This window comes from Notamacropus eugenii, chromosome 3 (assembly GCF_028372415.1).
Source record: "Notamacropus eugenii isolate mMacEug1 chromosome 3, mMacEug1.pri_v2, whole genome shotgun sequence".
In the NCBI taxonomy this organism is placed as follows: Eukaryota; Metazoa; Chordata; class Mammalia; order Diprotodontia; family Macropodidae; genus Notamacropus; species Notamacropus eugenii.
In genome coordinates this window covers 424,091,047-424,118,503 of record NC_092874.1, presented here as the reverse complement: position 1 = coordinate 424,118,503, position 27,457 = coordinate 424,091,047, and the positions used below count along the sequence as shown (strand labels likewise).

Sequence of the window (27,457 nt, the reverse complement as noted above, 5' to 3'; positions counted from 1 at the left end):
CCTATCCTAGGTCCTCAAAGCCCCATCTTCTCTTTTGATTCTCCCTCCTCTGAAGCACTTTGTTTGTACATCTTTTCTGACACCTACTATACTGTTCCCTGTGTGCTTGTCTCACACTCCGTCTGTGGCTTGCCTGTCACGGTGCCATTTGTAGCACCCAGCACAGCAGCCTACAGTTAGCAAGAACACAAAAATATTTATCGAACTGAATCTTAAGGCCTCCACAGCCTGATTCCATGTTGCTTTTCCCACCACTTTTCATATTATTCCTTTTCAAGTACATTAAGTTCTAGCCAAATGGGGTAGCTAGCCATTCTGTGACCTCTGTAATCCTATTTCAGTGGATTCAGAGAATGAATGAATATTTTATCAGGCACAGAGGGACAAATGATGATAGGGAACCTTTCCTATATGTCCATGAGATACTAGAACCCAAGGAGTGTTGGCAGAATGAAGACAAACCAAAGCTTGTAAACAACCAGTTAAGTCATCCCTGGGGAAAGGGTGATAGATAGAGAATCAAAAGATATGGGTTTGGGTATGAATCCTGCCTGCTATGCGACTGTGGCCCAGCTATTCAACCTATCTGGACCTTGGTTCCTTCTTCTGTATAATGATTATAAGAATTTTTCACAAGTGTGGTGAGAAAAGAACCTTGTGAACAAAGTGTTGCAGGAAAATGAGTTATTATTAAACACGTGGGCCAAGGAGAAATGAAATTTCTGGTATTAAAACATGAATTTATTAAAAAGTCTTTTTTTGCTCCCATGTTACTAATACCCTAGGTAGTTGCCTATCTGGCCTATGTCTGGTTCCAGCTCTGATCCTGGACTGGAAGGGGCTGATGGAAACCTTCTGTTCTTACCTCCAGACTTCAGAAAGCAAGAAAAATCACTAGTCTGATTACCTCCTTTTATCATGTTCATGTGCCATGCAAGCCAAGCAGCAGAAATTGAGGCTAAATTATCAACTGGCAGCTACGTATTGTGGGAGATGGAGCTCTTCAAGTACACTAGCCATTGGAAGAGATAGAGGTGGCACGGCCCTTTGAAAAATGGTGCTTACTCTTTCTGACCACAACAGGCAGCAAAATGCTGTTTTGAGTATACAAATGGATCTCTAATAAAAGTTAACAAGATCATGAATCTAGATCAAGAGGTCCAGGAAGTGAAATGACTTGTCAAAGGTCACACAGATAATGACAATAGAAGATTTGAACACAAGTCAAAATCTATGTTCTTTTAATTGTTCTGAAAAAAAAGCTTTCCTCCAGGAAAAAGAACGTGTATCCATCTTGACTTTACTCCCTGAATAAACAGCACAAAAACATGCATCTATTTGATCACTAATGTGACAGGCAGCCTGGAGAGTGGAAAGACTCTCTCTTAAAGACTCTTTCTTTTAGAAGCCTCTTTCTCTCAGTGTCTTCCTTTCTCAAATGGATGTAATTATCAATACACTAGGACTCCTCTGTGACCAACAAGAGGGAAGACTTAAGGTTTTCTCTGATCCTCATGACCTCTCAAGCCTCTCCATAACAGGAATTATGTGAGAAAGAGAAAACAATCTTTGTCTCCATGGTCTAGGAAACCACACAAAGAATTTGAGGATAGTAACAATTCAATGAACGTACAGCAGTAGGATGATCCCAACCCTTCAAAGAGCTCCCTGAGTACGCCCCTCCTCCAAGATCCATCACATTCAGGTAGTGGGGCTGTATGAGGTGACCTGAAGACTTGTAACAGAACTCAACTCTACTCTGCCTCCTCCCAGTGGTAGAAAACCAAAAAGCAAAAGTTTGCTTAGGCTGGTGAAGTGACATGGTAGCACTCTGTGCTGCAACAGAGGGAAATGAGTTAAGATGTGAGTGTGTGTGTGCGTGCATGTGTGTGTGACTGCACTAAACCTGAGTGAAAGAGTCCAGCATCCAGCTCGGGCCAGTCCTGGGGCAAACACTGAGCCTAGTCCAATATGATTTACCATATGTAGGAGGATATGCGTTGAGATAGTTTTGAGCTCCATCCTCCAGGGGAACTGCTATCAAAAGTCAAGGAGTCAGAGTAAGAAACAGGAAAACTTAAGAGGAAAAAAAGAGACTAAAATTAAGAAATCTTCAGGAGGAAGAAACCTTAATTAAAGATTGTAAGTATAAGTAGGTAAACTAATGGGGAAGATATTTAAAAGCAGATAGGGAATATGGCTTCCACAGCAGGTAAAAGAGTCCAGACATTTATAAGTAAATATAGTTAATATAGATGAAAATGGTACCAACACTTGATGAAGCTGGGGACCCTATGGATTCTCAAGGCAGCATGGGACTACAGCAAGATGTTTATGAATGGTTTACAAGGGAAATAAAAATTGTGAAAGCATAATTTGTGGCCTGAGCAGCAAAAATATTTGACAGAATAGAAAAATTTGAATCTACAGTGGCAAGTCTCACCAAAGAAACAAAAGAGAAAACTGGGAATGGAAATACACAGAAGTGAAAGGGAATCTGGAAGAAGATAAACAAAAAGTGATAGCATTAAAAAACAATACGATCTCTACATAAGCAAAAGACAGTGATCTTTAAACAGGATGCATAGAGACAATGTAAGGATTACAGGTCTGTCTCCCAGAAGCACATGAAAACCATAATACAAGAAATAATGCAAGAAAACTGCTCACCCTTTGGAACCCAAAAAGCAAAATGCCTATTCAAAGAATCCACAGATGATCTCAAGGGAAAAAAAAATGAATTCACTACTCACAACAGCAGTTGTGAAGGAAGTACTTTTAAATCATAAAACATTATATGAATGTGAACAAATATTATTATTCACGTGACTTGTTTACCACTCAAGTATGAAATGGGTTTTTCTTTAGAAGTGCAGCCATATGGTATATAGAGAGGTTAAACTTCTCATACTTGCAAGGGGAAAAGATGCATAGACCCTAAAGATTTCATTATTCCAGACAGAGAAGGAAAAAATAAAAGTTATCCTATCCTACCTTCACAGCTACAATAATTGTCTGGTTGACTCCAAACGGTTCTTGTGAAATCACTTCAATTGTTGATGTCCCAATCAGTGATCCAGATACCAGGAAGCCTTTTTCATCAATGTATACAACAGGAACCTTTTCTGGTCCATCCAGAATGCGGTAACTCAGAGATGCAACTCCATCCCTCAAAGAAGCAAAAACAGACTCTCTTAAGAATGACATTTATTTGCACATGATGCTGAAGAGGCTGATAGGGTCAAATCAGGGGAAAGTCTGGGTGGTAGGGATAGTAACAGACTGAATTCAAGGAGCTTTGATATACGATCTGAGTATCTACTTCACAAATTCTGATTTCAGACTGCTTAGGGGGAAGTGAATAGCCTTATCTAGCCTCCGCCATGTATCAGGACCCACTTGCTGTCAGCTCTACAGCAGCCTCATCATTCACTGGTTGAAAACTTAATTTGGAAAACTAATGGTTACAGGAGCAACATACTTTCTCAGAAGTCATTTGGTGAATGGTGTCTAATGGGCATTAATCAGCAAAAAACACAAAGGTACAGAGGGTTAAACTTCCATCAGACACTTGGAGATGTTTTTTCTGCCACTTCAAAATACTTTTAAAGCACTTGACACCCTGATGGAAAGCCAAAGCTTGACACAACTCTCTCCTTTCCACGTTTTCCATCTCTTTTCCAAGTACGCAGTGCTCCCAACGCTCCAGATTTGGGTCTGTTGCTGCTACCACCACATATGGCCACTAGAGGCGCACTGAACCCTCCCAATGTTGACTACCACCTGGGAAACCTTACTTTCCCATGTAACAAGCACACCAGATTGGGATTTTCAAAATGAACTTTTACTAGGAGACTGGGAGTTGAGGGGGTAAGAAAGGGATAGGTAAAAAAAACAGAAAAGAATGCATTTACTGAATTTAACTAAAATGTCTAATCACACACTGGCTTAACTGGTTTTTACAAGTTTTGCCAAACTCTGCTTACATTTCTTCACTAAAATCTTGCTCATCTTCCTTGGACCATTTCACTAGACTCTGACCCATCCAGTATTACTGGTCTAGTGAGTCAGGATTCTTATCCTTGTTAGGGTAATTACTGAGCCTCACTAGGGGCTGTGCAGACACCAGAAATAAAATTTTACAGCTGGAAAGATCACTCAAAAGTCTTCTAGTCCAAATCTCTCATTTTGCAGATTAGGAAACTGAGGCCCAGAGAGGCAAAGTCACTTGTCTAAGATGACACAAAGAGTGAAAGAGGCAGAATTGGAACCCAGGTCCTCTGACTCAAAATCCAGAGTTCTTTCTACTTCCTCACATGAGGCAGGCACCATCCTTGCACTTGAAGTCTCTTCATGACCTTCTACTTCCTTTACGATTTCTCTAGATAGAAGCATTCTTTCTCTAATCACTAGTGCCTAGAAGCAGTCAGACAGCAGCACAGTGGACAGAGTACTAGACCTAGACTTAGGAAGATCTCAGTTCAAAATCAGCCTCAGTCAATTGTCCTGGGCAAGTCTCTTCATCTCTTTCTGATTCAATTTTCTTAGCTATAAAATAGGAATAATAATAGCACCTATCTCCCAGGGTTGTTGCTGAGGATCAAGTGAGATAATATTTGTAAAGCACTTTGGGAACTTTAAAGTGTTTTATAAATACTAACTCTGCTGTTATTATTTCAAAACTCCCTGTTCCTTTGAAGTTTATTTCCTATGCTCTTCCTGTCTGAAGGAGCCAGCCTGATGCTCATTTGCAGAATGAAATGACTGACAGTTATTGAGTTTCAAAAATATTGTATACTTTTCAAGGTAAGCGAGCCCATAGGCATCAATTCTTAAGATTCCTCTAAACAGCCTTATCTGAAACACAGCAGGTGCCAAATAGTTAGGGACAAGATGAACAAACTGTAATATATCGATGCAGGGGAATATTATCAAACTTTAAAATGATGAGGATCATAGAAAGACTTAGATGAATTCACGCAATGTGAAGGAAACAGAACTCTGAGAACAATATATTCAATGATCATACTAATGCAAATGCAAACAACACTAAAAAGAAGTCTAACTCTGCATAACTGTAAGAATCAATCTTGGTCACAGAGAAAAGAAAATGAAACATTTTCCTCCTCTTCAAAGCAGGGGTGCAGGATATTGCATACTCTGTTGGATACGTTCTTTTTGGGTTATTTTGCTTAATTTGGGGAGTTCAATGCCAGAGGGTAGGGGTGCAAATCCAGAAATGACTGGGATGTAAACACAAAGGACATCAGTAAAACTTTTTAAAAATTCACCAATAGGCAGGTTTTCCCCTGCCCCAGCTTATCCATCCACAAAATGGGAATAATAATAACTTCACCACATATCTATTCCATGAGAAGCAGAAGGACGTTGTGGATAGAGAACCAGCTTGACATCTACTATCTCACATGACCCTGCACAAAGCAGTTAGCCTCAGGGTTTGCTTGGGTAACTCTCAAAGATTATAAATTGCAGAGAAAAGTGCCAACTTATAGAACTAGAGGGAATTTTCTAACCTGGGAATTCTGAATATCAAATTTCAGCTGCAGTCCTTCTCCCCGGCCCACCCAGTGCATAGAATTGTTGTAAGCAAAGTACTTTGTAAAGTATTATATGAAAGTGAGTAGGTATTCCCTTAACAAATACATAAAATGGATGTCAGTAAGCATGAGATCAGTTACTTTAAAAACTCAGAAGCTGGAATATTGCAACACAGCATAGCAATTTTTTCCCTTTCATGTACAGAAATTTGACTAGGCGCCTCTAACGTCTATCTGTTTGAAGAGGCAGTGCCATATATTGCAAAAAACTCTGAAAGAGAGGGTATTAGACCCAGGCTTGAGCCCCCTTTTCATCTTACTAGCTGTGTGACCTTGGAAAAAATTCTTTAGGACGTTTTCTCATCATTAAAATGGTGCTAATCATACATGTCCTATTTGCCTCAAAGGATTATTAATAAAGATCACACAAGGCATTCTATGTAAAGTGTTTGTGACTCCAAAGTTCTACAAAAAGGTGAGCTATTCTGTAGCCTGAGGAGAAAAGATGGAATGAATTGTAAAGAAGTAGGAAAGGAAGAAGAAATGAGACTGGTTGTGTGAATTTTTAATGAAACATCACAGAAAACCATACAAAGTATTTCAAGTGTTTCCACTTTTTTGAGAAACCTGGAGCCTGAAAACACACACACACACACACACACACACACACACACACACACACACACACATAAGCAGATACCCACACACAGGCACATATGCACATGTACACACACACACACATGCAACCTTTGTGGCCCTGGGAAGAACTCCATTTGAGCCATGTACCTGTTTGTCTGAAGCTTTATAAATGAGTTCGGTGACATTAATATTTGTTCAGCTTCTATTTCAGGATTAAGCAGCAGAAGTTTTTCAAATACCTGTAAAGGAGAGAGAGAGAGGGAGGGAGGGAGGGAGGGAGGGAGGGAGGGAGGGAGAAAGAATTTTATTACCTCCAGTATCATCTGAGTCACACACATCTGTTTAGATTCTCTCATGGGGTGGCAGCCAAGAAAAGTGAGAGAACAGAAGGCTACAGCAATTGTTTTAAGCTACTTACAATGGAGTCATTATTGAACTTCTCTGTAACAGTAAACTAAACTTTCAGACAGGCAGAAGACATGCTGACAACAACTGGATAGGCCCTTTCCATCTGTTCTTCTATTAAACTGAAGGTGGGACACTTACCCCTCTAAGCAAGGACAAATCTGCTGAGAAAGCCCATTTGGTATTCCCTACCCAAAATCCTATAGTTTCACTTAAAAATGCAAATGGGAGGCTAAAGAAAGTTCTGGCAGAATGAGGACTCCAGCGCCATTCCAAATATTTCACTACCTACACCAAGACACCTCTCTCTCTCTCTCTCTCTCTCTCTCTCTCTCTCTCTCTCTCTCTCTCTCTCTCTCTCATTCCCATGTTAACATCCTGATCCTCACCAGCAGTTGCTCAGACTCTGATTTCCTGTTTCATCACTTCATTGCCTTATCTCATCCCCTCCCTATCTTGACACATCCTGACAACATCTACAAAGATCCAGGGAAGTGTCAAGTCAAGCCACCATAAGATGGATTCAATCAAGCAGACAGTAAATCTTAAAACACAGACCTGATGCTTTTCCTTACATGTCAATATCCTCACCTGGCTATATTCTAACTTAGACTGTCTGGTCTGTCTGTGGTCAGTACTGTTAAGACCTAGAGACCCAGGTTCTCTGGGTTGGCTTCCTCATCTTCATCACAAAGGGGTGCCACTGGGCCAATATAGCCCAATACAACTATGGTGGAGAGACTACCATCAGAAGCCAGTCAGGAGATGCGGTATAGTTGAGACAGTGCTTGTTAGATCTGGGACTAGACATTTCAAATGCTGGCTCTCCCAATTACTACCTATATGACTTTGGACAAGTTACTTAGCATTTCTGGACCTTAGCTTCTTCATGCATGAAACTACATAACCTCAAATGTTCCTTTTGATTCTAGATCTCTGATCCTATAACTTGAGTTCTAGCACCACCACCTATGATCTGTGTCACTTCAGACAAGTCATAGACTCTCTGAGCCTCAGCTTTCTCATCTATAAAAAGAGACTTGCCACTTGGATGAACAGGTCTGTTATAAAGATCAAATAAGGTAATACGTGTAAAAAGCCTTTCTAGTTGTAAAAACTCTAAAAATGTCAATGATCATTATTAGCATCCAGGGTATGGAGGGAGGGGGAATATAGGATTTTCTGTCTCCCTCATATACTCTCTGCCCACAGCTGTTTTTGTCTTACTTCTTCCAAGGTACCACCCTTCCTGAAGATCTTCATCAACACATCCTTCTCCCAATAGACCACAAAGACATCTCAGAACAAGCAAAGGCATCTGCTTTTAGAGATTATGCTCAGGGTCCCATTCTCTCTACCCTAGTACAGACTTTGGGTCTTTGAAGACAAACCAGGAGGAACAGAATTTTGGTAGTCAGTGGGATAAAGACAGAGGTGTGTGGGGAGCTGGTTCCTGAGAGCTGATTGTTAAAACAGCAAATGCTACAAATCAGGGATTGATTTATTGTTTTAAGAGAGTGACAGAGAAATGTTAACAATGCAGACTAAAATTAATGGTAAGTCATGTGAACGTTTTTCCCTGAAGAGAAGAGTTGCTAAACATTTACCAACATGCTCCTAGATATAAATACAGGAAGAGTTCTAGACCCAAAGCCTGGAGGTCTGGGTTCCAGTCTCAGTTCAGAAACTTACAAACTGACCACAGGCAGCCTTCATCTCTTTTAGCTTTGGTTTCCTTTTTGTTTTGTAGATTAGTCATACATAACTCTTCATGACTCACGTTTTCTTGGCAAAGATACTGGAGTGGTTTGCCATTTCCTTTTCCAGATCATTTTACACATGAGGAAACTGAGGCAAATAGGGGTTAAGTGACTTGCCTAGGGTCACACAGTAAGTGTCTGAGTCCACATTTGAACTCAGATCCTCATGATTCCAGGGCTGGCACTCTAGCTACTAAACTACCTAGCCACCTTTACTAATCAATAAGGTAATAAACATGAATGCAATTTACAAACTGTAAAACTCTAATAAATATAAGCTATTTATTATTGTTGCTGCATCACTGCTATTACCATTAGGACCCAAGCTGACGCAACCTGTGTAGATACGTAACAGAGGTACTCTAAGGGGTGTGGGGCATGGGCAGGGACTTTCTGGGATAATTTGATAGGATAAATGTGGAGATTTTTTTTTTACTATTATATAGCACTTCGTAGCTTACAAATCAATTTTATATGTAGTTTCATATATAGTTATTTTATATTTAATTTATTTTATTATTTTAAAAGCTAAAAAAATCAAAATAATAAAATATTCAATATTTATTTATAAATAAAAATATTTTAGAAATATTTAATATTTATTTATAAATAAATTAAAAATATTTTAAAAATATTTTATTTACTATTTATAGTATAGTTATATATAGTTATTCTATAATGTGTGTATATATGTATATATATATGTGAATATGTGTGTATATGTATATGTATATGCACCTCCTCTGAGCTGCATAATATCCTTGTAAATAGAAAGGAGAGATGACATTATCCTCCTTTGAGGAGACCAAGGTCCAGAGAAAGTAAACGCATTATCTAAGCTCAAACAAGTAACATCTGATAGAATATAAGCCCTTTGAAGTCACGGACCATTTTACTTGTCTTTGTATTCTCATGTCTAAGGCCATTACAGGCAGACAGTAAGTGCTTAATAAATGCCTGCTCATTAATTGACTTAAGTGGAAGAACCAGATCTCAAATCTGGGATGTCTAACTCCACAGTCCAGAGTGAAGTTCTACTCTGGATGAAGTGTATTTCATGAAGCACAAGGGACACTGTTGATTGGCAATAAACTCAGCCAGATTTTTCAGGTCCTAGGTACATGGGCCAGAGGTTCATTTTCAGTTCCTATTTTTAAATCCCTAAAGCAAGACTCAATGAGTTCCCTCTTCTTTTTACTGTTATTTATATATCTATTTCTACAATACCTCCACTCTCAAGGAATGGAGGACCTAGCATCCATGTCTAGTAAAAATCTTTCTTAGTGTGTGGGAGATAAAAAGGAATCCCTCCCCAGAAATCTTCACTCGAAACAGAAACCAGTGTTATCTCTGGGGTAGGGCCACTCCAGTTACCATGCTTTCTGAAACTTGCTTCCTTCTCTGCTTCAGTGAGTCTGTGATCTGAAGACCTCAAAATGAGCTGTTTCCATTTCTCTACTCCACTGACCTCACCTACTAAGTGAAAAGGAGCCTGTCTTGGGGAGCCCAAGCAATGCCTATTAACAGCCCAGTGCCAGGAGATCTGGTAAAATGTCAAGGCTGAAAAGGACAGGAAAGAAACTGCCCATTAGCCTCAGAAGCCCAAGTTGACTGACTAAGAGATGACACTTAGGAGCAGTGTTTTTTATTTTCCTGTTCATTTTGATCATCACCATCACTGCCATCTTCAGAAACATCCATGTTTATTTGGGTACCTCAGAGAAGCACAGAAAGCACCCTCAGCTTCCTGACCAGGTCCAGCTGGGTGTGGCTGCCTGCTTGTGGGCAGGGTAGAGTAGTAAGAATTCACAAGCTTGGTCTATTGCCAGGAAATCATTCTAAAATGGCCATGGAAGGAGACAAAGGCAAGAAATACCAAGGAAGGAGCAAATTACAGGCAATGTCTAACTAGAAATTCAGTACGTAACAGTGAAGTACTATGACATAAGGGGATACTGACACACTTTCCAAGAAACAGTGAAATCCAGTTGGGCTGGGCTCCAAAGACTGGCTCTGTTCCTTTGTACAAGAGGTTAGAAGGCTCACTCCCCCTTCCTGCCTTGGTTTCCTCCAAAGACCAGTTTTACTCTCACCTTCTACATGAGGCTTTTCCTACCTCCCCCAGTTATTAGCACTCTCTCCCTCCTGAAACTACTCTTTATATAATCAATCCAAAAGCCTTAGCTGTGGCTAAGGTCTAAGGAAGGCACCAGCTGCTCTTCAGGCACTAGTTGCAGTGGAGATTGGCAAAGATACTGGAGAGGTTTGCCATTTCCTTCTCCAGTTCATTTTACAGACAAAGAAACTGAGGCAAACAGTGTTAAGTGACTTGCCCAGGGTCACACAGCTATTAAGTATCTGAGACTATATTTGAACTCAAGGTCATTCTGCCTCCAGACTAGTGCTCTATCCACTAAGCCACCTCTCTGCCTTAAGCAAACCCTCTACAAGAGCTGACAGTCAGGAAGCAAATAGGACAATAAAGGATCTCATACTCTCGATATCCATTTTCGTGGCCTTTATCCCCACAACTTGTTGCTCTCTCCATGTGCCCACAGGACGTGCACACAGCACAGCTCCAAGGAATCTGAGTTTGATGGAAAGCTGCTGAGTTCAGCCATGTTCTCTCTGAGCCTTAGTTTCCTGAGCTGCAAAACTGCAGTAATGATACCTGTGGCTCCTGCTCCTCAGGATCCAATCAGATCATGTCTATAAACTTCAAAGACTGCATAAACGTCAGCACCGATGATGATGATGATTTGTGTAGCTGTAATTTGTACAGCACTTTACAACTGGAACTCAGATCTCCCTGCTACTCAAAAGACACAATTATGCTGTCTGCTGTGAGCGTACTGGCATCTATCTACCGCCGTGACTTATTCATTTAAGATTGAATGGGAACCACAGGCCAAGGAATGAACTGGCCTATGATATCAAGCTGTCTGTGGTTTCTCAAAGGTCCCAGACAGTCAAGGAAGGAAAACACACAAGCAAAGAAGAAGGAAATACCCATAGCCCCACCCTTCTTGTTGGTAGCTGGCTTACTGAAGGAATTAAACCAGAATCCCTAGGTTATAATTCCTACAGGTAGGAAAATTGTGGAGTGGGCCATAATTCCATTCCCAAAGTAGGGGTGGGGGTACATCCAGTCCCAACCTGGGGCAGAATCCCCTCTCTGACATACTCCGCAAATGGTTATCCCAATGGATAGTGAAGGGGGATTCACAGCTCACTGTATGACTGCCTGCATGCCTTCATTGTTAAGCAGTTTTTCCTTGCCTTTAGCCAACTTCCCTCTTTGGTCCTATTCTGGATGTGTACATATCGATGCCCGTCTCCTCCCCTGCTCCCTCTTTCCCATGACAGCCCTTCCCCTACTTGAAGGCACCGATCACATTCCCTCCCCCAGCTTCACAGACACACCGAAATGGATTTCTTGTGCTTGGTTGGCATTCACCTTTCATATTTACCTGGATCTGGATTTCATCGGAAAGCTCCCTTGCCAAACCATAGAACTGTCCTGCTGACGGATCCAGGGCCTTGACCACAACCTTTAAACCGGTTCGTCCTTTCACTCGGCCATAAACACTCATAGCGAAGTTATACTTGGACGGGAGCCGAAGAGAAGCCTGCCAAATCAACATTCTTTCATGGCTTCTCCCCAGAAGGGCAGGGTAGCTTCAAACACCAACCCCAAACCCTTTCCAGGTGCAGCCTGGGCCCCAGGGCCAAAGAGTTGGTCTAGCCTTTTCTTTCTGCCTCTCTGCTTCCTTTCTGGTCAAAATAACTCATAAATTCATTAAGGAAAAGTAATGAGAAATAGTAGTCACTAACAAAACAAACACAAAACAAGAAAACTATTCTATACTATATGGTGCCCCTTGTATCAGGGGACACCTCTACAGGTAGACTAAGATAATAGAATAATGCTAGATTTGGGATCATGAAACCAGAATTCAACTCCTGGCTCACTCTCCTTTACTGTGTGATGTGCCCAAGTCAGCTAATCTCTTTGAGCTTCATTTTCCTCATCTAGAAAATAGAAAATAATGTTTCTCCCAGCTACCTCACTGACTTTCTGTGAATAAAAGGCTTTGCAAACCTTAAAGAACTATTAAAAACTTAAATTAATATTAGTTGCAGCATTCAGTGTAGGAGAGCTTAGCCATACGAAAACAAGGACTTTTTGCCCAAAGACACATAGTGATCTTCTCTTAAAAAAAAATAAAAAAGAAATCCCAGCTGTTGATCCACTTGTCCAGGTTACTGCTTTCCTCTCTGATTTACAGACTGGATGCCTCCTATCTATCCATTTCTATTACTATACTGGGAGCTCAGCCAAGGCCGCGGGGGCTGGAGACCTCTTATTGTAATATGGAGACCCTAGTGAGACATAGGCAAATACCTCATTATGTCTTGCCCTGATGTCCAGAATGTCTCTCTTGGTGACAGACCAATGAAAAGTTAGCCCTGGAATGGCATTTCCAAAGGAGAAAGGACTTTGACTGTTGGTGATTCCTGTGACGTAGACTGGCATCTAAGAGAGGACAAGAGATGGGATGAGATATAACAGAAGAGAAGATGTGCTCACAGCAGTCTCATTTTTAGTATCACACAAAATCATGTGAAAGGACAGATTGTGACCCAAGTGGATAGGAAAGTAGTCTCAAAGCCAGGAAGCTCTGTGTTCAAGTCTCATTTCTGAGACACAGACGCTCTCTTACTGGACAAATGACTTAACCTTTAATCTCAATGAGCTAAGCTGTTCACTCAGACTATTTTGCTGACATGCACTGGGAGAGGGTATTCCCACATTTGGGGTTCCGTACACCAATGAAATCAGAATTTTAGTACTTATGCCTATACCTAATACAAGGTAATCTTTGAACATAAACTGTATTGTCTTCAATTACTTGGTGTCTTAGTATGTTTCCTCCCACTAGCTGGCAAGCTTGTTAAGGACAGGGGCAATGACTTCTCACTTTTTTCACTTTTCCCCACCCCTTTACAGCTGTGCCTTCCCCTCCCTGCCCTCCAGTGTCAAACACATGGTGGGGAAACTGTAAGTACTCAATACTTATTGGATGAAATGGACTGAGGGTTTTGTGGGGAAGAGGCAGAGGAAGACGAAAGCCTCACCCTGGATATTGTTTCTCATTCCCAATAAGCATATCCTTTGGGAAGGAATGAAAGACAAAACTTAACCCAGGTTATTTGTTAATTATATCTTCATTTACTTTTGTTCTCACCTTCAGCCTGGGATCCAAGGAGGTAAAAAGGGAAGGGTTTTTTGGTTTGTTTGTTTCTAAGCCAAAGCATTTAAATATCTCTCCAGAGAAATTAATTACAAAACCCAGCTGGGATAGAAAGGAGTGTCAGGATCCCCAAGCCCTGAGTCCAATGTGCACTAAAGAAAAAGGAGGGTTACTGAAGCTGGATAAGATGGTTACCAAGATTTTCCAGTCATCGTTACTGCTCTCCTCTGGGAACTCTGCATCTACATGATACTCTAAGGATCCTTTCATCTCTGATAGTCCATGGTTCTGTGACCCTAAATTAACAGACTCACATGGAATAAGATAATGGCCTAATAGTATGAAGGAACAAAAAAAAGCAGCACACACACCCCTTCATCTCACCTGGGTCCCTGTCTTCATCCTTGTGATGGGAGCTCGGATTCTCACAGCCTTGAGATACACCACCTCCACATCTACTTGATCCTTAAAAAAAAAATGGTTGAAAATAACTGAATGACTCATTGGTCAACTAAGTACTTGGGGCTGAAGAGTACAGACCAGATCAGGGTGTGATACTTGCCATCAAAGGTGGGCAGGAGGAGGAACCATTCAACTGGATTATATTGTTGAGAAAATTGAGATATAAGACCCAGGTGATATGGCAAACTGGTAGCTGACTGGGGTCGGAGCACCTGACTGCCCCGCTGGGCTTAGCTGCAGCTTCCTACCTACCTCCTCTTCCATCTGCTCTGAGGCTTGAGAGGTTCCCCTTCCCACCATTACTCCATCGCTGATGGAGGTGCAGATCTATAGAGTAGGGAAATGAATTGTTCCAAGTATCATTGTAAATAAGTTCAAAGATTTAGAGTTGGAAGGGATTTTACTTGGTCCCTTTCTCAGCAATTTCTGACAGTTCCAAATGAGCCAGGTGATTTTTTTAAAAAAAATCATGGCTTCCAAAATAAAGAAAATCACATGCATAAAATAAAAATCAATTTCAAAATGTTGTATCTCTTTTTTTAAAAAGTTAAACAACTTGTACCAGTATGTTAAATCATATTCCCAAATCAATTTCAAAGTGATAAGCAATCTAAATATAAAAAGATCATATCATAAAAAAAGAATGTAGAAAAACAGAAGGATACCTTTTCACAATGATATCTAGGATGAGGGAGGAGAGGAATTCTTAACCAAACAAGAGATAAAAGAGATAACAGAGAACATAGACAATTTTGATTACAAGAAATAGAAAAGGTTTTGCACAAACAAAATCAATACAGCTAGGATAAGATATAAAACTGTAGATTGGGGGAAATCTCATTATACATCTTTAATAAAGGTCTGATATCAAAAACATAAAAACCCCCCACAAATGCACAAATATCAAGTCATTCCCTAAAAATAAGTAATCAAAGTATATGAACAAATAAGTCTCCAAAGAAAAATTGCAAACTGCCATATGAGACGTTTTTCAAAAAATTAATAGGAAAACAAGTGAGAAACAACTCTGAGATTTCACTTTCACACATGGCATATTATCAAAGACGATAAAAGATGAAAAAAGTCAATTTTGGAGGGTTTGTAGGGAGACCAGAATGCTCATTCCCTGATAATGGAGATAAGAATTTGTCTAACCACTCTGGAAAAGAATTTGCAATTATATATACATATGTATAACTTGTATCAAAGTACTTGCCATCTCAGGGAAGGAGGAGGGGAGGGAAAGAGAGAGAGGATTTGGAACCCAAATTTTAAAAAAATGTCAAAAATTGTTTTCACATGCAACTGGGAAAAATATAATATTATTTTAAAAAAAGAATTTGAAATTATATGAAAATGTGAGTAAAATGTATATCCCCTTGAATCCAGAGATGACCCTGCTGAGTATGCACCCCAAGGATATAAAAAACAGAAAGTTCTTCTGTATATACCAATATATTCATAGCGGTACTTTCTTGTGACAGCAAAGAACTAAACCAACTCCATAATTATCAACTGGGGAATGTCTAAATAAATTGTGGTATATGAATGTAATGTAATATTATTGGTAGAATATTATTATTAATCTTTTCTGAGATATGCATACCATGGAAGAGCTCTTTCTGCTGGGAATGATTTCATTTTGCCTGACAAAAACCAATTAACAGAGGGGAGAAATGCAGCCACCTGGAACTGTCCGCCTTGATGCCATCTTCTGCTAGAGATCAATCCCTCATCTCACTCCTTAGTGAAATGAAATTTCTCCACTGGTGGAAGGAGACAGTAAGAGAAAAGAGCTTCACTTCTGTGGCCTCATTTCAGACTAGCTTCTCAATGCTAAGTACAAAAACTTTCAACCTTTGGTCAGTTGAAAATCCATTGTAATTAAGCATTAAAGAAGTCTTCTGCTTGGGAAGGAAGAGCTCCTAAGAATCCTCCCCAACTGACCAGGTCCTCTGCTCCTCACTTCTCTAAAAAAATAAACTGGGTTATAACTTGGGGTAGCCAGATGCACAAAAAGGGAAAGAGGATTCTGATCTAGGCAGAGTGATGGGAAGAACTGGGGGAAATTTCTCAATGGATACAAAATCTTAGTTCTCCTAGTGGCAAAAATAGACAGCCTCCTAAGTTCTCCCTAAATAGGAAGAGGAGATTGTTTTGGGATATTCCAGTCTCCAAGCCTTGCATACTGGGGCTGAGGGCTCATTAACTCTTCATTTTAGCATGTATATTAAAGAACAAAAGTAATTTGGAATCCCTTGGCTATTCTGGCTTTTGCAAGGGTCATATGCCTTTTGACTGACTAAATATTTGTTCATGAAATATATTCTTTTTATCCCCCAGTAGCCTAAAACCAGGCATGAACTCCAGTCAATGCTCAATTATTCATGTTAATGGTAGTCAGGTCTAGCATGAATCATTGAAATTGTGTAGATAATCTATACACTTTCCCATCAAAATTTCCACTAGGACTATTAAAAATAAGTAAACCAGACAGTTGAACGTTGGCTCTTTTTCCTTCCCCTGCCCAGCCTACTGATGAAGTGCTGATGATCCAAAGGAGGAGAAAAAAGACAAGAAGTAGCATCCTTGCAATAAACTTTAGATACACAAAGAGTTACTGAGGGAATATGTTACCTGAGACACTACGACAACCTTGCCAGTCTCTGCATCAACAGCTTGAACAAGCCCTGATACTGTCCCATTGCCAACGGTGAGGCCCCTGACCAGACCAGTGCTGTTCACTGAAGCAATCCTCTCATCACTGATGGAGAAAATGATGTTGGATTGAGGTTGGGGACCTCCCTCGGAAGTGATCTGGAGTTGTGGAAAACAGCAGTGATTATCCGCAGCACGTGCTCAAGTCTCGCTCTGCTCGAGTTAATACTTGTATAAATTTCCATTTTGTGGATGTGACAGATTTATTCTAGACAGTAACTCATCCTCGCAGAGCTGACACTTATTTTGCTGAAAAGTACATTGACTGCATCCAATTTAAGCCTCCACTCTGACAACATGTTAGAACAGAGAGGTGGTTAAGTGTGGACACATCTGAGAGATGGAGAATCTGGGGACAGGGAGAAGAGGCCTCCACAGAGGGGCGTGGATACAATCCAATCTACAGTCTTCAACAGAACCCAGCACAGAAAGACTAGAGGCATGTGAAGTGTCAGGGAGTGGTATTCACTGCCCCCAATGTCCCATGGGGCATCTACTACTATGGTATGGATCACCTTAAAGCAAACAAAATAAAACTGACTCTTACCTGCATCATGGCACCAATGATCAAAGTCACTTTTCTTGGTATCAGTCTGAAGGGAGGAAAGACCTGATAATGGAGACAGAAATGGAAGCAGGTGACCTGCCACTGAAAAAGCCCTTCAAAACTAATTTTCAGGAGCCATTCTACAGAGTTTATAGAAGAAAAAGCAATGGATCCGGAGCCTTGGTTATGTCATTTACTACACTATGTGATCTTGGTAAGGCCCATAGGGTAGTAAATGAATAACTTCATTTCTCTGGGCCTCGCTGCCAAGAAGGAAAGTGATGGACCTGAAGACTTCTAACATCCCTTTCAATACCAAATTTATGATTCTATGACTTAAAGCATATCATTCCCCTGAACACAATCTATGTTGCAAAAGCCAAAATGACCTACTTGATGTTTCAGCATCATCTGCCTCTGTGATTTTGTACAGACTGTCAATCAAGCCTGTGATACACTCCTTCTCATATACCCTCCAAAATTTCTGGCTTTCTTAAAGTCATAACTCATGCACCACCTCCTACAGAAAGTCCTTCTTGATGCCCCCAGCTGGCAGTGCCCTTCTTCTTCAAATGCTCAAGGATATACGAATCTGTTTACATGCTGTATCCGTGCAGTAGAATACAGGGGCTGGATTTCATTTAGCTCAGGCATCCTGAGGGATCCCAAAAGTAGCAGTGTGAGGTAGTGCATAGAAGACTGGCTTCAGACTCCAGAAGACCTGGGTTCATATCCTGCCTCTGACACATTGGCTATGGGACCCTAGGGAGCCCCTCTCAGGGGTTTAAGCTAATTTCTAAGCTAATCGATATAAATCACAGAAAAGGTGCTTCTCTGCATTATGACAAGGAGTTTCCCCTCTCAGAGCTTCCTCCAGCCCCTTGCCTCCTCACACACTGATGAAATCACAGATCTGGACCAAAATGAAAAACAAAAACCCCAGTGCCTAATGAAGTGCCTTGTATGTTAACAGACACTTACTAAATGATGGCTGGATTGGGTGAATAATTAACAATTCCCCACACATACCCCCAAGCAAAAGGAAGGTAATCTTTGCAAAATCACCCTGTCAGGACAGCTGCACGGTCCCAAATTACTTTCATGCTTCAAAAGAGAACAATAACAATCTTTCACATATGCATAGTTGATAAATTACTTTGTATTATTTTTTCTGTGATTTGCATTTACTTATTTGTATACATGTATCACCCTAGTCAGGAACCGTTTCTCTTTTTCCCCTTCTCTATATCCCCTGGGTTTAAGCACAGTGTTTGGCACAGTGTAGGTACTTAAAAATGTAAGTTGGATTGATCTGGACAAATTAATTTCACATTCATTTTTGTTCACTCTCATTATCTAGCCAGGGCAAACAAATTGAGCCTTCTTAGGCCCTGGCAGGACTACGCCACTTGGGACAAGTGTAATGCCTGTCACTAGGCTATGCTTCATTATGACAGCAATCGTCAGCCCAGTTCTGTACCCCCATCCCTCACTCCCAATGTGTATCATTCTGTTTCCCATCTCCAATAACTTTGCCCTTGTTCTCCCATCTCCCTGGAATACATCCTCCAAATCCTCTCCAATGCAAATCGGGTCCACTCTTTGGGACCCCTACTGAAGACTCTGCTCATCTATAAAGCCTCCCCAGGCTCATTATAACCTAAATTGATTTTCTCCCTTTCATCAGATTCTTCCAGATGTTTTGGACTGATGTAATGTCTTAGAAGTCTTCTTTATCAAGCTCATGGATGCCAGTTTTGCTTGTTTAACTATGCGATATGAGCCCTTTGCTGGCTCTCTGCTTCCTAGCTTTCTTTGTATTCAATCTAACAAGCTTCAACTAGGCACCTACTAATGTGAAAGGCAAGGCATGGTGCTAGGTGCTCTGGATACAAAGACAGAATTTAATAAAAAAATCTCTGCCTTTAAGAAAATTGAATTTCACATGAGGGAATATGACAAATTTGTAAAGAGATAAGCAAAGATGTGATTATTTAAGTAGAGAAATAATGGTGACAACTAGGAAGCTCTGGAGAGAGTTCTGGAAGGAGGTGGCATCTATGCTGAGGCTTAAAGGAAGCCAGGAATTCTAATAGTGAGAGTTGAGAAGGGACTACATTCCAGGTCTGTGAGAGAGTTCATGCAAAAAACAGGCAGCTGTCAGACTAATTTCTGTGGACAGCAAGCAGGGAGGTCACTGGCTGGAACACTGAATCTATGAAGGGGAGAAAGAGGCCTATAAAAGTGAGCTGACGTGAGACTGTGAAAGACTTTAAATGCCAAGCTAAGAGACACGGACTAGACTTGTGAGGTCTTTGGTAGTAGGAACTCTCAGATAAGGTAACACCCTGTCCTCTCTGCAATCTCTGATCTGAGAGAGCTGCCTGGAACACCAGGATGTTCAATGACTTTCCCAGGGTCCCACAGTCAGAATGTGTCAGAGAAAGGACTTGAACCCAGGTTTTCATGACTTCCAGAATGGCTCTCTGTCCACCCCACCACACTGCCTCTTAACAAGCTGAGGAGTCTGCAATTTGTCACAGAGGAAAGAGAGAATTCCTAAAAGCTCTCGAGCAGGGGAGTGATGAGGTCAGACATAGGCACAGTAGGAGCTTAATAAATGTGATGTTGAATGAATGGATGCTGAAAAATCTGAAGATTTCCTCTAGAAGAGACCATTCATCCATTCATCCTCCATTTCAACTTCTCCTTTTAGAAAGGAAACTAAAATACAGGGAAGGTCACACTGCTAAGCAGCAGAACTCAGAATCTGAATTCAGATTTTCTGATTCCAAATTGAGATCTCTTCTCCCCGCACTCTGTTCCCCTCACAGAAGACAGCTGTCTTGTGGAAGAACAGAATACTTTGTATGAGTGTGTTATTTATCAGGAGAAATACATTTCATTCCACTAGGAACGCTTTCATCTGGAGGAGCAAACCAAATCAAACTCTGGTTTGTCAAAAAAGCCCAGCATACATCCTCAAGAGACAGTGGAGAGACAGCTAGTACACGGGAGCCAGGACACAGGTTCTAGGCCCTTTCTGCAACTAACTCACAGGCTGGCCTTGGCTTTGGCTTAAGAAAGTCCCCTCCTGGAACCGTGGTTTCTTCATGTCGAAAAAGAGGGCTTTGGACTAGATTCTCTTCATAGGTCCTTTGGGTGCTAACATTTTATGACTGTTTCATGGTCAGCTTCTACATGACACTGAAATCTCCAGAAAATGCTGTTGAATATTCCTTCTAAAGTATCCACTTAGAGGTGATTTCTTGCCCAGAGTCATCATAGTCTAGAGAATCTCTGGTGTCAGGAGGATACAGTGAGGCAAAGCCTAAGCCTGATACATGAGTGGGTATGCATGAGAGAGCCTGAAGGGCTCCTCTTGGGTGTGGGAAGCTGAGAAATCACGTCTGCATCAGGGGCGCTTAGTCCTGATGGTCTTGAAGGGCTATAGACATTTGTAAGGAGTTTAGATCTGCTCCGTAGAGGTCTCAAGAAAATGGACAAAATCAGGCTTTCCTCCCAACATGCATGCAGGCTTCATCAGCTCTGCCCTTTCCTATTTGGCAGATCCAACAGCACCTGCCAGTCAGAAGGTAGCATGTTTTGTTCTCTCTTTCTCCTCCTGGGTCCAATTTGCTTAAACTGAAAAACTGCTAGATTTGCATATGATGTACCTAATGCATCTGCTTATGCTGTGGGGTTTTTTAAAAATCATTTATTAAGAGCCTGCGCATTTGAGATATGAGGCACGTAGGCAACATGATAATGTACTTATCTGCACATACTCCTCCCTCTCTGGAGCTCAGTGTACTATGGAAACCCACATTGAGCAGCAGCGCATCCCTCACACCTAATGCTCCCTCAATTGAATTTCTTTCTACTAAATCAGTCTTATTGCTTTCTGGCTCCAGCTTCCTTTGGGGTCTATTAAAAGCCCACATTTTACAAAATGGACATTACCATGTACAGAGAACCATGCAAATGATGAATTGAAGATCATCTGTTCGTGTCATTTTCTAAGTAGTTTCAATATTTTAAAAATAATAAAAATCTTAATCCAATTGACTCTTCTGTTAAGCCCATCCAAATGAGCCCTTGCTGATGTGACAGCATGTCAAGTGCTACTCTTTACCTCAATCTGCTGTGGGGCAGAGTTGATTTTTTGTCCAACTTTATCAGTCACGGTTGCTGTCAGGCTGGTCTGCCCAATGGCTGCCCCATGAACAAGGAATGTGGCAGTATAATCATCAAATGCTTCATCAAGGGCCCTGAAATAGCGGCGACAGAGGAAAGAAGAGGGACCATTAAAATTCTTGAATTCCTCTTGGGGATATAGAGGGTCAGCTACATTACCTACTCCAGGCATCAGGTGGTGCACCTCCTCCCTAGCTGAATCTTGCTTAATCTGACTGGATCCCATTATCAGGGGACAGTACAAGAGATGATACTGGTGTCTGACAGCCAAAATGGTTCCAATGCTCATGAGGAAATTCCCTTGAAGAAAACTCACTCTAGCATAACAATCTGGGATGCTGCTCGGAGTTTCAAGTCCATGAAGGAGAAATATTTGGCCAGAAAAGGCTTCTTGGAGAAATCCAGCACTCGGACATATGCTTTGACAGTCTTCCCAATCTCCACCTGCAACATTTAATGGCGAATTATTGATGCTTCCCACAGAGAGATTACAATCTACATAGTGAAGAAAATGCACACCTTGATAAAACCCAGACTTACCAAAGTAAACATGGAGTCATTTTTAATATAGATTTGATAAAGATAGAGAAGTCACATAGCATAGATAGTACATTCGAACCAACCCTTGAATCAGGAAGACCTAGGTTTGTTCACATCCCTTTGGCCTCTGATCCTGGGCAAGTTAGTTTGCCTCTTAGTTGCCGAAGTGACTCACACTAGATGGAAACGTACTCACCAGAATTCCCTCTACAAAAGAAAGCATAACCCCAGTAGGGGAAAAAATATGCAGATTATTGAATGGAAGTTTAGGCTACACGATAAAGCTTCATTAATTAAAATGACAATCTGAACAATTTCTATTGTAATGACATTATGTAAAAAAATATTTGAAAGACTTAACAACCCTTCAATGAGATGACCAGTCAAGACCCAAGAGGACTGAAGATGAAGTGTGTTCCCATCTCTAGCAGCATGAAAGTCTTCAGGTACAGAAGGAGAGATGTATTTTTAGATATGGTAAACGTGTGGATGTGTTTTCTTTGGCTGAGCTTAACTGTTAGAAGGATTGTGATTTTCCCAGGAGACCAACGTACGCAGTAACAGCAACATTGTGTGATGACCAACTTTGATAGATTTAGCTCTTCTCAGCAATACAATGATCTAAGACAATTCCAAAAGACACATGATGGAAAATACTATCCACATTCAGAGAAAGAACTACAGAATCTGAATGCAGATGGAAGCATACTATTTTCTCTTTTTTTCCTTTCTTGTGGTTTTCCTCTTTTGTTCTGATTCTTCTCGCACAACATGACTAATATGGAAATATGCTTAATATGACTGTACATGTATAGCCTATCTCAGACTGCATGCCATCTTGGGAAAGGGGAAGGGAAGGAGAGAGGAAAAAAAACTGGTACTCAAAATCCTATAAAAGTGAATGCTGAAAACTATCTTTACATGTAACTGCAAAAAATAAAATACTATTAAGTGGGGGGTGGGGGTGGAAGGATTGTGTTTTTCCTTTCTTTTACTTGGTGGTGGGAATACGGGAGCTAGTAATAGTAGTGGCAAAAAAAAAGGTCAATGAGCATTTAAAAATTTACAGAAGAGAAGAAGGGAGCTCAGAAAGAAACAAAGGCAAGCAGGACAGCTTTGAAAGCAACACATTCAATATATATTTTTATATATAATAAGTTCAAAATTCCACGTATAATTATTTTTTCATTCTAGTTCATGTATGGAAATACTAATTTTTGAAGTGTCTGTTAAGTTCAAAATTAAAATAAATAAATTAGAATAAAAGAATGTATCAGTTTGAAATTCATAAGAATTCTCCCAAACTTCTCTGCCACCATTTAGTGGCCTGCAGGCCCAACAGAAGTCAAGAGGCTGAGAGGTAGATTAAGAGCTAAGGCTGTACCATCAAGAGCCAAGTGATCAGAACCAGGAAGTGTTCTAATTTCTTCTGCCCATACCCAATAACATTTGGAGGATACATTCATTTAATTCTAGATTTTACATTTTAGGAGGTATACTGATAAGCTATAATGAATTCTGAAGAAAGTACCCAGGTTGGTGCAGGAATTCAAAACCACATTATAAGAAGATGAATGGATAGAACTGGAAATGTATACATTGGAAAAAAAAAGATGGGGTTAGAGAGTAGGAGGCTGCCTCAATCATTTAAAAAGTCTGAAGGAAAGAAGGAGGAGAAGCAGAAGCTGCAGCAGCAGCAGAAGAAGAAGAAGAAGGAGGAGGAGGAGGAGAAAAAGAAAAAGGAGAAGAAGGAGGAGGAAGAGGAGAAGAAAAAGAAGGAGAAGGAAGAGGAGGAGAAGAAGAAGAAGAAGAACAGGAAGGAGGAGGAGGAGAAGAAGAGAAAGAGGAAGAAGAAGAGGAGGAGGAGAAGAAGAAGAAGAGGAAGAAGAGGAAGGAGAAGAAGGAGAAGGAGGAGGAGGAGAAGGAGAAGGAGGAGGAGAAGAAGGAAGAAGGAGAAGAAGAAAAAAAGCAGAGAAGAAGAAAAAAAGAAAAGAGAAGAAAAGGAGAAGAAGAAGCAGAAACAGCCTGTAGTTTCAGAGGAAAGAGCTAATGTTGATGAGAGGAAGTTACATGAAAGAAGACAGTGGCACAGCATGAGGAAAAAATTTCTAACATTTTGAAGCAGGGACTGGATGAACACTTCTTACAGAATGAATACGTGAAAAGATAACTAAGTCTAGCACATGAGGGTAACATACCAAATGAGTATTTGACAGATGTGAACCTTGAGAAGAAGTGTCATCTGAGGATTTGAAATAGAGGAAAGGAATGGTGGGCATTGCTGCATGGATGCCTTAGAGTTCATGGAAATGTACTTTAAGAAATTCAAGTAAAGAATAAGTAAGATCCCACGGCCCAAGACTCTAAAAGAGAAGAAGGCTCAAGAGTAATAGGCAGATCCTAGACTTTCTCTTGCTATAACCACAAAAGATCCTACGGAATAAGAAAAAGGCAAGGTATTGAGAGAGTCCATTGTGGTAACACGATGTGCTCGCAAGGTCAGGTAACTGAGGACACATACCATGAGTGGCACTTACATAGCCCTACAAGAAGAGAGACCAGAATGAATTGTATCTTGTGATAAATGCTAAGAATGTCCAACAAAAAGTCTTTTTTACCCATACTGGCAGAAAGAGGAGTAACAAAGGAGGACTGGGACTCCTATTTAGGGTGGATGGTGGGATGATAAAGGAGTATGGACCATAGAATCCTGGATTCAGAGCTCAAAGGGAAATCAAAGGCCATTGAGTACAACCATTTTATTTTTATAAATGAATAACTAAGGCCCCAAAACGTTAAAAGACTTCTTCATGGTATGGAAAGTGTTTGAGGCAGGATTTGAACCCTGCATCTCCTGGCTGTCCTATTAAGAAAGGATCATAAATGAGACCAAGATTAGGAAGGAAACAGAAAATTGGGAAAGAATTTTTACAACCAGTGTCTCTGATAAAGGCCTAATTTCTAAAACGTATAGAGAAATGAGTCAAATTTATGAGAATACAAGTCATTCCCCAATTGATAAATGGTCAAAGGATATGAACAGGTAGTTTTCAGAGGAAGAAATGAAAGCTATCTATAGTCATATGAAAAAATGCTCTAGATCACTACTGATTAGAGGAATGTAAATCAAAACAACTCTTAGGTACCACATCACATCTATCAGATTGGCTAACATAACAAAACAAGAAAATTATAAATGCTAGAGAAGATGTGGGAAAATTGGAACACATTCGTTGTTGGTGGAGTTGGGAACTGATCCAGCCACTCCAGAGAGCTATTTGGAACTATACCCAAAGGGCTATAAAAATGTGCATACCCTTTGACCCAGAAGTACCACTTCTAGGGTTGTATCCCAAAGAGATCATACAAATGGGAAAAGGACCCACTTGTATAAAAATATTTATAGCAGCTCTTTCTGTGATGGTCAAGAACTGGAAATTGAGGGAATGCCTATCAATTGGGGAATGGCTAAACAAGCTGTGGTATATGAATGAAACGGAATATTACTGTGCTATAAGAAATAATGAGCAGGCAGACTTTAGGAAAACCTGGAAAGACTCATATGAACTGATGCTGAATGAAGTGAGCAGAACCTGGACAACACTGTACGTAGTGTTGACCTGAAAACTTTGTTAAGAAAAGGCAACAAGCTAAATGCATACATTTTATGATTTAATTAATTAATTAATCAATTCCCTATTAAAGAAAACGGTAACATAATGCATTATGGAGCCAGAAATGTTCTGGCTACCCAGTGCAGAAATCTTCTGGCTTATATACATTTTGTTGTGACAAAGAAACTCTCCTAATTGAACAAATCATAAATTCAGTAAGACAGGACAATTAACAAAGTAATGTTGGTCAGGCCTTGGGATTCCAGCTGGGTAAACACATGTCTCGGTGATAAAGAAGGAAATCCCACCACTAGTAAGTGGCAGGCTTCCTGCCCTAAACAGATAACTGACATAGGAAAGGGTAAACAAAGTTCAATAGAAATTACGACCTAAGATGTCTATTTTTCTTTACCATTAATATGCCATAACGTAGTATATGTCTATAAATAATAAGATACAAAGGAAAGTCTCATTATTCAAGATATAGTGTCTTAGGTTAAAGGTCTCCTTAAGGAGTGTAGAGTTAGCCTTGGCTGGCTTTTGCTGACATAGGAAGAGGCACCCTCTGAGTTTGCTTCAGAGAGAACAAAGAGATTATTCCAAAATTTTATATTAAACATTATCAGTAGTAACAGTCACATTGTGCGATGACGACTTTGATAGACTTAGCTCTTCTAAGCAATGCAAGGACGTAAAACAACTCCAAAAGACTCATGATGGAAAATGCCAACCACATCCAGGGAAAGAACTATGGAGTCTGTTTGCAGATTGAAGCATCCTATCTGCTCTCTCTTTTCGTTTAGATTTGCTTTTTTCTTTCTTATGGATCCTCCCATTCATTCCAATTCTTCTATATAACATGAGTAATGTTTAATAAGAATGTATATGTAGAGCCTTTATCAGACTGCACACCACTTGGGAAGAGGGGAAGGGAAGGAGGTAGAGAAAATTTAAAACTTATGGAAATGAATGTTGAAAATCAAAAATAAATTAATTAATTTATATTAAAAAAAGAAAGGATCATAAGATCACAGATTCAGAACTAGAAAGGAACTCAAGGTTCACCTTCATTGTACAGATGAAGAAACGAAGGCAGAGAGGGGTTAAGTGACTTGCTCGCAGTCATACAATGAGTGAGTGTCAGAAGCTATATTTGAACCCAGGACAGGGCCTTATCCACTAAGCCTTACCGCCTCTCAAGAAAGAAGAATTAATCAAATGTAATCTTATTTTTGTTTTCTCAACCAATAATTAAGGATTTTCAGAAGAACAAAAATCGCTGATGATAATCAAAACTCAAAATAAATGATGAGGGAGGGGCATGAGGAGATAGCACTAAGATTCTGGGATTCAATGACAACATTATAGGAGTTCAGAAGATCGAGAAAGAGAAAACTTCCAGATCATGTGGGCAGGGAAGTTTTCATGGCAAAGCAACAAAAGTAACCCAAAAGGAAAATGTTTTGGCCTATGCAAGAGAACAAACTTTCTGAACAACCTACAGTTCTTGAAAAGTGCCCATTCAATTATAAACAATAAACTGACTTTCTATATTCATTAAAGCAATCACCCTAAATAATTCTACTGGGCAATTCTTAGTTGGTCTAACTCCAGAGACTGTATGTATTTGCAGTTACAAAATTTCACTCCTCTAAAAATATTTCATAGTTCAGGGTTTGTGCTAATTCAGTCCACATTATTATGGTTTATGCTATCACCATTAAAATTTCACTGAGAGCCAACAATGCACCAGGCCCAGGGG

The 27,457-nt window shown here is 40.3% G+C and overlaps 1 protein-coding gene across 2 annotated transcripts in view; it reads right to left on the bottom strand.

Annotated features, from left to right (window-relative positions):
- Positions 1–27,457, bottom strand: part of NUP210 (nucleoporin 210) — a 164,980-nt gene that overhangs the window by 21,016 nt on the left and 116,507 nt on the right. Inside the window, exons 22-31 of one of the 2 annotated variants that reach the window (XM_072598255.1) lie at positions 21,858–21,985; positions 21,480–21,615; positions 17,345–17,407; positions 16,717–16,896; positions 14,332–14,406; positions 14,002–14,082; positions 12,768–12,899; positions 11,833–11,991; positions 6,345–6,436; positions 2,995–3,169 (exon numbers count right to left, since the gene is read on the bottom strand). In XM_072598255.1, coding sequence (XP_072454356.1) covers positions 2,995–3,169; positions 6,345–6,436; positions 11,833–11,991; positions 12,768–12,899; positions 14,002–14,082; positions 14,332–14,406; positions 16,717–16,896; positions 17,345–17,407; positions 21,480–21,615; positions 21,858–21,985 — 1,221 coding nt within the window. The remainder of the gene's footprint in view (positions 1–2,994; positions 3,170–6,344; positions 6,437–11,832; positions 11,992–12,767; positions 12,900–14,001; positions 14,083–14,331; positions 14,407–16,716; positions 16,897–17,344; positions 17,408–21,479; positions 21,616–21,857; positions 21,986–27,457) is intronic. The other variant, XM_072598256.1, reaches the window with a different exon arrangement.